The sequence below is a fragment of the Pelecanus crispus genome, chromosome 6 (assembly GCF_030463565.1).
Source record: "Pelecanus crispus isolate bPelCri1 chromosome 6, bPelCri1.pri, whole genome shotgun sequence".
Classification (NCBI taxonomy): Eukaryota; Metazoa; Chordata; class Aves; order Pelecaniformes; family Pelecanidae; genus Pelecanus; species Pelecanus crispus.
The window spans coordinates 9330306-9343392 of NC_134648.1; the positions used below are offsets into that span (position 1 = coordinate 9330306).

Sequence of the window (13087 nt, forward strand, 5' to 3'; positions counted from 1 at the left end):
CCAGAACAGGGTAATCCAACATCATGATATTAAATTACACTTCAATGATTTCTGAACTCTAAGATTATTTGGTAGTAATACTACAAAAGGCTTTGTTAACTGGAATTTTAAACTGTAACCCTCATGAGTCATGGTGGGTTAGTACTGAAAATAAAAGATATTAAAATATGAATTATATAATTACTACTTCCTCACCTGGGAGTTACAGGAACTGAACATACTTCCTATATCAGTGCCAGTTTTTAGGGTGAGAAGGCAATGATAGCAGAATTTTTATTTTTTCTCTTCTGGCCTGGTTTGTGCCTTAGCGTGGCGCATCTGACAGTGGTATTTACCATTACAGAGCTGAAGTTTCTAGCTTGTGAAAAGCTGCAAACATAAACAAACTGGTCGCCTGTTTAGCAGCCTTGGTTTGTAAATGTGCAGAATTTTGTAAACCAGCAATACACTTATCTATCTAAATGATACTTGCTTCTAAAATATAGATAAGTACTAATAGTTTGCACTTAGATAGCACTTTTTCATTTCTCTAGCGCTGTTTTAAAGTGATTAAATAATCTGTGTTTCTCTACACATAATAATCCTTCCAGGCAGACTCAGAAAATACCTGTAGCAAAGAACTTGTCCATGCATGAAAAGCAGCATAATTTAAAAAAAAAAAAAAAAAAAAGAAAAAAAAGATAAAAAGATCCAGAAAATTAGTCTGCTTCAAAAAGCTATTAAATTGTTCCTATCCCTGAAGCTTTACAAATGTGCTAATTGTTGTGTTCTGGTCATGTAATATGTTTCTGCACGAAGGCGCTTTCCTGTTGCCGAAGCCCTTGTGCCGTCTGGGGGAGGGACTGGCGGCCGTGTAACACGGGGTAATGAATCTTCCCTTTGGGCAGCGCGTGCTTCAGGTCTGAACGCCCAGAAATGAATGCTTCACAGATGTGCTGGGCTGCCTAGCAATGGAAATTTTCTAATTCTAGCTGACCTAAAAAAGTAAATAGACTGCTGAGCATAGGGCTACTCCCGGTATAAAACAACAATACCCCCCCAGCTACTATTTACATTTTGCCCCCCTACGCGCTCCTTCTTCCTAACCAGCAACTTGCCAAACCTGTGACACTGGTCTCTTGAAACAGCGCCTTTCAGGGACATATTGTATGGGTGGTTTGCATTGTGTAGTCGAATGTAAAACAATACAGCTCACACCGTCTCAGTGCTTTCCAGAGCAATGCTGCATGCGCTGGGCAGATTCTGCAGGGAGACACGTTGGCCGTTATCCGTAACTCGTATGCAGTCATAAGTAATGTGTGCATTCGCGTGTGTAGTTACATACTGTGTTTGTGTTTGTACACACAACTTCCGAAACTGATGTAGAGGAGGAAATAGGTATAGTCAATGCATACAAAATCTAGAAAAAACTCTGAGGCAGCAGTGGGGCAGTTCACAGCTGGGCTGGTCCAGAGTCTGCGAGCAGCTCCCGTTTTCTCCCATTCTTCTTAGGAAGGCACTTCATTAAACTCTGAATTTCATAGGATCTATAGAGACTAGATACTTGAAATCAGTGGAAGCTTGTAGGCAATGTGTATTTTAGCAATAGCTGGCAGAACTGTTCAATTCAGAAGTCTGTTTGCATTTCTGTCATGTCTCTTTTGAGTTGGTAAATCGGGCATTGAAATGCACTTGTAATGGAGACTTGCCAGTGCGAGTTACCTGTCTTGGAGCATAACCTTTCTGTGAAGTGTTGAAATCTATCTGGACAATTTTTATCAAGAGGCAGAATACGTTTTATCAGTTATTTGTGGTGTTGCACGCCCTGAGATAAAATGGTGGTTTTTAAATGGGTGTGTTAATGAGTTTTCTGAAATGTAACAAAATATTTAAACTGAGGTAAAAGCTTGATAGATTACAGTGAACTTTAACAGATAGCTTTGGATGCAGACTCAACTATGCGGTTAGTTTTCCAACTTCGCTGAAATTGTAGAGGGTGACAGTAACATGGCAATATGTTGGACCTCCTGGAACAGATGCTTCTGTCTCTGAATGCCACTTCTCCCTCCTCCTCACTTACATAGCTTCTGTTTGTGCACACAGTGCCTTGAACACTTCTCAAGCTTCGCAGTAGAGAGACCCAAGTTGTTGTAGAGCAGCGCAGGCATCGCCAGCAACTCTGGAACATTTCCAGTGAGCCATCTGTGGTTTGATACGAAATCCGTACTTGGTGGCATGTTGCAATGTCATTCAAAGAGGAGATATAGTGGAGGCACTGACTCAGTGAGAAGCTTCGTGTAGTTGTAGGACTGAATTCCTCTCCTTGACCTTTTACTATCCAAGTTAAGAATTTAGTTTAAGCTAGTCATCCAGGTTTCCTGGATAATCAGCAGAGATGGGCAAGCACTTGCAAGGATGATTCATCTCATCCTAAGTATATAATATAGGTTAGGCCAAATGGCTGACGTGTAGACAGCTGCAATTAGGTTGAATGAATCCGTCAGGGAAGAGAATGTGACATTAACGTTAGCATCCATCCAGACTATCCTGAGAGCCCTAGAATTACTCAAATTTGCAGTACAGGTCCCACACTCCTCTTACGTAAGCCCAGGGAGGAGAAATTTAGCAAAAAGAACAGATCTACTGGAGCAACGGTAGTCTGCTTGCTTTGGCTATAGATGATACCTTCAGACTCATGAACTACTGTTTGAATTCAGAACAGTATTTTCCTTCAGCTTTTAGGCAGCGTACTCTAATCTCAACTATAATGTGCCTAGATAATATATCTCCTCCTGCCCACCCTCTCTCCTTTTTTTCGCTCCACCTTCTCTTCAGCCCTTTGTCACTTAATTTCTTCCCTGCTCTCTTCCACTTGCCTCTCTATGCAGGGTGCTCTTTCTCATAGAACATTTTTTCAGTTAGAAGGGGAAAAAAGCTTTCGCATTAATACAGTGTTTATATATCCTGACATTTTTCATTCTTCCCAGATATTTTATCTTTCACTTCTTCCTTTTCACACACTTTGTGTATTCAGACTGTAGACTCTTCAGGACAGAAACGGGCTTTCAATATGTGCTTGATAAGAGCTGGATCAGTAAGTATCATGATAGTATGCTATGTAAATATTTAGTACAGTTCTGGTTCTAAGATTACCTTGTATTTCTCTGAATTTTGGACCAGATGAGCAGTTGAACAGCTGTAGTCCCTCGATAGTCTATAACCATCACTGATTAATCCAGCGCCCTTTATATCACGGGGAGCTGCTTCATTATGCAGGGACAACAGTTATAATATGAAGTGGCTCTGTTAACTTGTATGTGTGATGTAGAGCAGCCCGTGGTGCCAAACATTCGGCATTCTCAAGCATCAGAGAAGGTAAATCTTCCTGATATTTTTATCTTTCCCTTGTGTCCCTTCACATGTAGCAAATCATCTTTAACGTATCTTGGAGTTTTTGTTGGGAATGAAAGAGTTTGTTCAGACAATTGTCTATTGTTTCCTTTCCTGTCGCTGAAAAGTAGTGACTAGTGCTGCACATAGAAAAACCCACCTGTCTCTACTCACATGTTACTTGAACTTCTTCAGCCATCTGAAATCCCCTAGGGATTCATTTTACACAAACATGTACCTAATAGAATTTTATTGGTACAAATGACCTCTGAAAGACTTTCGCTTTGCAACAGCCAGTGTTTAAATAAACTGAGTTTTAAATTCAGCATCAGGAATTCAGATTTTAAGTACTTTGCATAGTTTTCAGTTACAGAAACAGTACCATGTGGCACATCCAAACAAATCAGCACAGTTTGAATTGAATTATCTTAGATATTATCGTATCACTTCTGTAAAGCAGATAGATACTCTGGAAAGCTGCACTGAAGAGGCACATATTAAAATTCAGCATTCTGAAACGTAAAACGGCTTTTACAAAATCTATCATGAAAGGAAATGGGTTTATTAATGGTTCTGAATTTTACCAGCTGTCTTTAAAGTCACTATTTAAATAATCTCTTTGTAATATTGGAAACCCACAACAAAACATCACTGTCCTGCAAATGAGGTGAAAGTGAGAATTACCCTAGTTTTATTTTACATTCTGTAAGTGATGGAAAATAAGAGTTTTAGAATTGTGTTCAAGTATTTTAAGTACTATCAGCTATATATAAAAAATTATTTTCATATTAGCAATGTGTCCTTTAGCAGACAGACAGGGATATGTAGGTAGAAGTATATTTATCAGCTATTCTTAGTGGAAGCCTTCTCTGAACACCTGATGTTAACAATAATTAATTTTGACGGCTCAGATTATGCTTCAACTTAAAAAAAAGAAATAGGAAATGCATATGGTAGATGTGCTTATTTTAACACGGGTTGATATAGTTGTGATTAGTTATAAGTCAATCACAGTTACCTGAAAAGTTGAAAATTTTAGAATGCTCTTTTTAAAAGTCAAGTCTTTTGTCTTTACAGTCAGTTTCGAAAATGTATCCATTGCTGTGATTTAAAAATGGTTATGTAGCATCTGTGAATATAGCAGAACAAGAAGAAACTGAGTTCATGTCCATTATACAGAAAAATAGTTACCAACTGGTTTGTCTCCTGAATTTGTTAAAATACCAAGAAAATTGTAATGTGAACAGCAATGTAAGAGATTCTGAGTAAATTATTTTTAGAATAGTTTGCCTAAGACCCATATGAAGTTATGGAAAGATAGTTTGGCACCATTCTCTCCACAAGATAAATATTATAGATTGTGAGACACTAGTCGTAACCAAATTTCAGGGCTATCATATGATTTCTGCCTGACACGGGTCTAGGCCAGTTGGAATGACTTTTCTAGTCCTTGCTGTGAGAGCTTATAACGTCCTCAGTGGTAAAGGGCTTACTGTTTTGCCATTGAGAAGTGAACTTACATTAACGCAGAAGTATTTTTAGGTTTTGTGGTATTAATAAGAATTTTATGTCTTTTCATAGTGGTATTGTCAGATTTGCGTGTGAGTTGTTACAAAGTTATGTCAACATAAGTGATATGTCACTCCAGTGGACTACATGTCGTATAAAATATAATTCATTTCATCATAATACACATAGCTGGTGTCTTTCAATTGGCAAACTTGGCAAGGGAAATGGCCAAAACTTATAGTCACCTCCATGTCAAATATTTGAACAAACTCCTCTCTAGAAGAAATTTCATTTCATACCTGCACATCTTTGTGTTTATATGCAGCCCAAAGGTAGTAATTTGTTTTTGCCAAGAAGACCCATTAGTTACTCTGCTTGATGATGACCTGTTAAGAAAGCAGTAAAGTCATTGACTGGCAAGGCTAAGATGCTCCTGAGATGTGTATCTCTTAAGAAGTTTGTAACCATTTGGCAGCTACCTCACTTAGAAATGGAAGATGCGACCTGCGGGGACGTCAGGTAAACCTGTTCATTCGGGACCCCTTTCACCACGTAAACAGACATATTGCAATGGCCTTGAAGCTGTGGCTCTGGGCACTGCAGAGAATGAGTGCCACATGTTGCTATTGCATTGAAGGTATACCCAATGTCTCTGGTGGGTTCAGCCACCGCTATTAAATCCTTCCCCCACTGCCCAAATAAGAAGAGCAGAGCAGGTTCAGTGAAGGTAACCAGGGTCAACCACCAGTTCTGGTGACTGCCAGACAGATCCATAGTTATGAGGCAAGTCCACTCTCAAGCTGAGAAGTCAGGGCAGCAGGTTAGGATCAAACCTGGATCAGCAAGCTCCATGGTTGGGCCCTGGCACAGCGGTCGCCCAGGAAGATGGCCAGGGCCTGCGCAGAGCGCAGCTGCCCAGCAGAGCGGGGAGCACCTGGCAGGGCTTTGCCAGCTCCTTCTTGCACAGCTCTTTGGCACCCAGCAGCCCAGTTGGGGGGTGCGCAGCTGCACTGTATCACAGATGGCCATGAGCACTGGCAGCTAAAGCCTCCCGTTTGGGACAGTCTTCTTCACTGCAAAGATGAAGAGACAGCTCAGTAGCTGTGGAGTAGTTTGGCATCCCTCCATGGGCTCCCTCTTTTCTTAAGATGCAAGTTGCTTGTTTTCATTTCCAAAGGCGTCCATGTCCTTTTCCCCAACCTGCCTGTGAGATCTGATTATCAAGAAATCTATTTCCAGTCAGGTAATGGTGACGATCACTTGACAGTTTGATAATTTTCAAGCAAGAAACAGGGTTCTTCACTCTAAGAGGAGGTTTTATACAGCTGTATTACAAGGGGTGCGTTATGGGCATCATAAGGAGAAGAGGACACAGTAACAGGAACTGTTCCTGTTCTCTCGTGTGGGCTTTATGGAATGGCAAGAGTTCTGCTTCAAAGAGAAATAAGTAGGATATAAAACTCCCCAACTAGGAGTCTGCATTTTTCATTTTCCCAGCATTCCTAAAATTCTTCTCCCCACCCCCCTCTTCCCCCTAAACCAAATCCCTTCGGCTTTGGTGACTTCAGTCTTCATGGAGTTGTAGCAAATGGAACTAGAAGGGATCTAGAGAGGTCATTAACCCATCTCCCTGCCCCAAGGCAGGACTGCAGCCATAATAGACTAATAAGCAATGTTTTTGGTCAGAGATCCAAATAAATGGAATTGTAGAGATTTTTTTTTTAAAGTTTAATTTTTGGAAGTTTGGACTCAGTTGTTAAAGCTTCATGTAACTGTTAGCAGAGTCACAAGGTTAACTTCAGTGGAATTATTTTAATATATATCAAATTAAGGAGAAATTCCTACCTGAACTCCCACCTCTTTTTTCTGAGATTCAATGGTTTTGCATCACTCGTTTTATTATTTATTTGTTTGCTAAAAATATAATAATGATTTTGGACTAATATGAAGAATTACTCTGGGTTTAGATTTTTGCCAGTGTATGTACATATGCTTATCATATTGTTGCTAAACATTTTTATACTTTTTATTGCTTAAAGCATTTTGCAGAATATTTTATTTTAGTAGCCCTGAATTAATTTTATGAAATTTTGCTGTTTCTTGAATGTCCTCCACCTCAATTATTTCTGAGTATTTTAGCCAGTGTAAAAACAGTCTGTACAGACACACATTTCCTCAAATCTGAAAAGTAATTTTATGAACTGATTGCTGTTTGTACTGTGTAGATGTAATACTGGATGTCACTAGTTGCCTCCACAATGCAGCGCCAATAGATTCTTCAGAAGAATACGTGTACCGTGTGTGTATAGTTGTATAGTATTCAGTTCTTTATCATTATATCTAGTAGCTAGCTCTTTGTTTAACCTGTCATTGGTTACTTAGTTTCAGCTATAGGATTTTTACTTTATTTTCAACCCCTTTTATAGTCAATTAAAGCCTGCATACTGGTTTTATGCATTTTGTAACTGAGGTATAATCAACATCAGGAGAGGTTGCTAGGAAAACTGCTGGTCAATCCTCTTAATACTGAAGAGAAAAAAAGTCTTACATTGGAAAGTCTGGTTTTTATAATAAATCTGTAAAACAATCCCTTTGATACAGTAAGCTATGCTGGCAAAAGCACTTGCTAGTATTTTTGTCTACTAGGGATTTTGTTGGGTTAAAAAAAAAAAAAAATTACGCCCCAACCAAATGTACCAGCCCACTGGAAGTTCCTAAATAGCCATGAGTTGGATCTTTACATCCCAGTCTTACAAGGCAGACGAGTGTCAGAAAACCATCAGTGCTGTATTTGGTCCTCAGTGCTGGGACTGGACTAAACAATTGCTTGGTGTCCCTTCTGGCCTGTCATTTTACATATTCTTATCTTCTACTTTTTTTTTTTTCCCATTGAGAACAAATAAAGTAATTAGAAGTTTTCTTCAGGCAGAGGGAGGAGCAGAGGCAAAGTATGTAATAAGTTTTGTCTGAACTGTTTTCCTTTGGTAATGCATGCCCTAGAGCTGTGTACTCAGCTGGGTTCAGTGTAATTGTTCCTATCACCGCAAAACCTTTGGGACCAGCCCGAAACAGAGCAGGCGGGAAGCACCAGCGCTCACACCATGCCCCTTCCCTAGCTATGTCTTGTACAGTAGCCTTCTTCCTTGGCCGGTTATTTCTTAATCGAGTGAATGAAGCTTAGAGGCTGATTCTGAAGATCCTAAGTTTAAACCTTTCTGACAGCCTGCATGGGTGAAAGTAGTGTGTGATCATGTAATTAAACACACTGTAATAATGCAGTTACTCAATTAACTTTGTACAAAGGAAGTTTACTCCAGCATTCCCTAGTTTTTACACTGACAAACTTTACCTTTCTTTGATACAGGCTCTAAGAAGTTATCACAAGGAGGGTGCTTATAGGATCCTATTTTCACTTTTATATTTACTTTTGCCAGACTATGACAGTTTTGCCTTAAAATATTGTTGCCCTGCCAGCTTGCTGTAGGCTGCAGGAAGTTTTGTGTTTATCCACACGCTGGAATATTTTAGTGAAAACCTTCAATTATTTAAAAGAACAAATGAAAATATGCAATTTTCTGTCTAGCATTTATGCTAGGGATGTGTTTTTGCTGTCCTGTGAACATCCAGCCCTGCTTGGCACAGGCACACTCAGTACTGCGTATTCAGCTTGACCCTTTTCGGGGGATGTACCTGCTTTTGGGACCAGGAGGTGAGCTGGTGCCTGTGCCCGCACTCTGGGCAGGGGCCACCGGGGCAGAGGAGAGGGCAGGGGGCAGGAAGGGGGGACAGAAAGCAGCGCCTGCAGGAGAAAGAAGGGCAGAAGAACAGCAGGTGGGAAGAAGAGGAGGACAAAATAGGGACTGAAGAGGGCAAGGAAGGGTGTCCTGGCACTGAATTTGGACCTAGGCATGGGAGCAGGGAATGGAATATGGGCATAAATGGGCAAGAGAAACCCAGGACTGGCAGGAGCAGGAATGAAGAGCTTGGAAACAGAAAGCTGAGACTGGCCGGGGCAGAGGCTGGGGAGCGCAGATAACCAGAGAAGGGGCGGTTTTGTCATGAAGACCAGTTGTAGGATGGGAGGCCTGGGCCACGAGGACTGGGGTTGCCTATGGGAGCAAAATCAGCCTGATTCTTATCAGACTGATGAGAGAGAGAGAGATTGAAAGGGATGGAGGTCACGGTCACAGCCTCAGAAATAGCAGAGAAGTCTGTCCACCAGAAAACATTTTGTCCTAAACTGGGACTTTAAATGTAATTGTTTCTCTGTGGTCAGCAAATATCTGTGCAAATGTCTGATCATTCTGTAATGCTGGTGTTCAGAAAGGATCACAGCCTATTCACGCTATCACTTACTGCCTTAGTTCAAGTGACCACAATGTCCCTACTGGTGCCAAAAATAAAGGCCTGTTGTTTAACCTGTGGATGTTTGTATAATGCCGTGCAATGAATTTCCAGTTTGTTTGTGGTTTCAAATTTAGAATATTTTTAATGGTGTTAAAATACTTAATAGGATTAATATTTGCAGCCCTGTTTATATTTTTAAGCTGTGCACAGAATACGTAAGGAATGATATTTTGAAATGCCTATTTAGGCTTTATTCAGAGGTAGCGTGTGTGTGTGCTGTGATTCAGATCTTAATGGCAGCATAATATTCAGTTGTTTTCAGAGGACCCTAGTGTTGTTTATTGCTCAGAATACGTCTGAGCTGAGGATGAATGTGGCATATGCAGTGAAATACGCTTCCTGGGGAACCAGCAATTTGTTGTAATGTTTGAAAATTGGGATTGTAGAGAGGGCAAGGATTGCAGGAGGGATGGTCTCATAATTAAGACGATTGAAAGATACCGTGGAAGGTATGATGTGTCCCTGCCTATACCACTGAGCTTCTGTGTGATCACGTCACTTCAACCCAGCATTTTTATTTCTGTACTCTTATTTAGTGTCTCTTGCTTTCTGAGTGCCTGACTTGGGGTTCTTGAAGAAATACTAAGCACTCACAGCTGCAAATGAAATCAGCATTTGATCATGTGAAATACTGTACGATGCTAAACATTCTGGAAAAGCAAGTCCTAAATGCCTCAGACTGTGTTTCATAAATTTGTAGATACCTTTTGCCATGTGTTTTATGTGCCTCAATTCCCTGTCCCTAAAATGGAGGTAACTTTGCTGCCTTATCTCACGAGAATATTAGGAAAATAACACAGTTGGTATTTGTGAAGCATTCAAGTGCTATATACTGATATGTGCTATTGAAAAGCCGTTCTGTCTTCAGAGCAAGGTTTGAATAGTGTACAATAAATACGTCAGAAAAGTTCAGAGTAAACAGTGACAAGAAAACAAAATATTGAATAGCCAGTCACTAAATGAGCAGTGTGCATCCTCTTCACTGAATAAGATGGGGGAAGAAGAGTATATGCGTGTATAATGAAACACTGTATCATAACAAATACTTTTGTAAAAGCCTGATTCAGTCCCACCATCCAATCTGAGGATCTTTAATTTTTACTTTTCCTATCTGAGTCTTTGCAAATTTATAAATATTCTTCTATCTATTTTCTGTTTATAATATACATTAGTGAACGAACACAGCATTGACTAAGAGGCTGTGTAAATATCAAAGATTTTTTTTTTTCTTTTGACCACACTTTAAGTCCAGGCCAGTGTGGCAGGGTTTACAGTTCTTCCCTCCCTGTGATATTAGTTAGTCCCTCCATAAGATGAGTTTGCTGAGTCTCAGTTCTGTTTGCTGTTCATCACCTTGCACTGAATCCATTTGGCAGACTTGGCAAAAGGGTCCGTAATTGCAGGAGGAAGACAGCGGTACTACATTTCCTGTAGAGGAAGCCGCCTCTCCCATTCCCCGGTGAGGGCAGAGAGATGCTAACAGTGAGTGGGAGAAGGTTGGATTAACTCACTTGTCTCCCTGCCTCCCACATGCGAGATACCCTCTACCCTGCTAGCAGAGTACTGTAGACTTTTTTGGCAAGAGAAGGTGACTGAAAGATCCACCGAGTGCTCCCCTGCACTTCCCGGCTTTTCCTCGACCTTCATTTTCCAGTGGTTACAGCCCCCCTCGTGCAGTCCAGGTTGTACATTGGCTCTTCCCTTGCAAACATTTTTCTCAGTAGACAAATAAGATGGGCATGTGCCCTAGTTTATAGTGTGTTGATGTAGAAATGAGGCATCATGGACCACAGTTCACATCCACAGTCATGCTTAACCTTCTCTGGAATAAGTGAAGAACCATAAGTGAAGGATACCATAGCACAGCACTGATTTTAGTACGGTGAAATGCAAGAGCCGCATAGTTACTAAATGTTATATAAAGGGGAATGGGTTTTGATAAATAAATTGTGCTTCATACGCAAAGTGCTACCAAAAAACCACGCACTTCTCCTATTTCAGCACTGAGGTGTGTCATCTCACCCCAGCTGCAGGCTTTCCCACCCCACATGCATTACTTTATGAATTTCCTTCTCTGGGAGAAGACAATAACCCAGCACACGTTCTTCTCCCTGCGCTGCCCACAACCAGGAGTGGCCGGTGGTGGGAAGCACTTTGGAGCACCTCTCAAGTTCCGTCGAATTGCACAATCTCAAAGGCAGCAATGAATTGAACAGTCAGCCTACTGTAAATACAGATATTTCTTATACTTTTTAATTGAAGTCTTATCCTATGAAAGTTACAAAGGTATTGAATAAAAGGCAGCTGTATTTATGTGTTGTGATAAAAGCAAAAACATAGCGAAAGCAGAGGACAGCCCACACAGCCTTCTAATACAGTTTTGCAGCCATTACTGTTACCCTGTTCCCTTCAGAAGCATGTGCATTTTAAAAGAGCCACACAGTTTAGCCTTTGCCTACTAAATCTTTCAAGAAATATGCTCCTTCCATGATACCAGTTTGATAAATTATTGCACTGTGTAGAAGATGCTCAACTGTCTCATCTGACCAGCTTTCAGTACCTCACTGTGTCCAAAAGCAAGCCACTAATTAACCAAGTAAAGCCTCGGTTTTACATTAATTTTCACCTTACTTTACAAGAGCTAAATGGTAATGTCATGTCTTTTATATATCTCCAGTGTAAAAGATCCTCAGAGGGAGAGTTGAAATATTTTTGTCGTAGTTGAAAAAGAAGGTTTATTGTGCAAGGACTGTGTGCTTGTGGACAACCATGTAACCTGTGTCTCAGTTTCCTCATCTGTAAAATGGATGTAATGTTCCTACAACTCACAAGAGATGGGGCAAGGTTTGATTAGCGTATATGATTGCCTTATGCAAATGAAACTACTATCACTGCTTGTTTTTATTAACAACTATCAGTAGAATATGAAAAAGAAACATTTAGCAGAATAACACTGCAACCAGGGTAAGCCCTCTCCATCTGTTGGCCATCACATCATTTATTTTCAGACTCTGCCACAAAGTATGCATGTTTGAAACAAAACTATACTTATATTGTAATGCTGTAGAAATCAAAGGATTTGATATAAGCGTTGACATACAGGCAAAACACTTATTTTTAAAGGAAAAATGCCCGTAGATATAACCAAATACCCTGAGCAAATTTGGATTTTGTTTAGAAAATTTTCATGAGGAAAAAATCTATTCCAATTTACAGAATCCAATATATTGAAAACATACAAAACTGTTTCCAGGTCAGCCTAAAAGAGTGTCTGGGAAGTGTTCTATTTGTGTGAGTAAATATTGATCGGTCAGGAAAAAGACTGCATTTTGAAGTATGCTATGGAAAATAAAGTCTACTGCAATTATTCTTTTTTTTCCCCTCCCTGTTTTTTCCTCTCTCTCCTTCTCCCTCTCCCTGTCTCTCTCTCCCTCTCCCTCCTGAAAATCTCCTGCCACAGCGCCTGCATTTGCCTCCAGACTTGTCAGACACAGTGAGCCGCGCAAGCAAACAGGATCTGGCAGAATCCACCAAACTGCTGAGCTCAGGATGTGGTGCTATGGCCATCGGCAAGAAGCACCTGGACTTCTAGTGATTTCTACTTAGCAGTTTCACTCAGTTCTATATGACACTCTAATTATGAGTGTTAATGACTTGTATAAATATTTTTCTTAATGACTTGACCCAGCAGTCTTTAAAAATACATCTTATCATATGGTGCCTTTTTTTTCTTTTTTTTTTTTTTTTTTTTTTTTTTGTTCTGGTTTCTTTGTACTAATTTTGGGCTTGTTTGGATTTTGCT

The 13087-nt window shown here is 40.2% G+C and overlaps 1 protein-coding gene across 1 annotated transcript in view; it reads left to right on the forward strand.

Annotated features, from left to right (window-relative positions):
- Positions 1-12877, forward strand: part of ELP4 (elongator acetyltransferase complex subunit 4) — a 157131-nt gene extending 144254 nt beyond the window's left edge. Inside the window, exon 10 of the mRNA XM_075712906.1 lies at positions 12746-12877. Coding sequence (XP_075569021.1) covers positions 12746-12877 — 132 coding nt within the window. The remainder of the gene's footprint in view (positions 1-12745) is intronic.
- Positions 12878-13087: the final 210 nt, after the last annotated feature.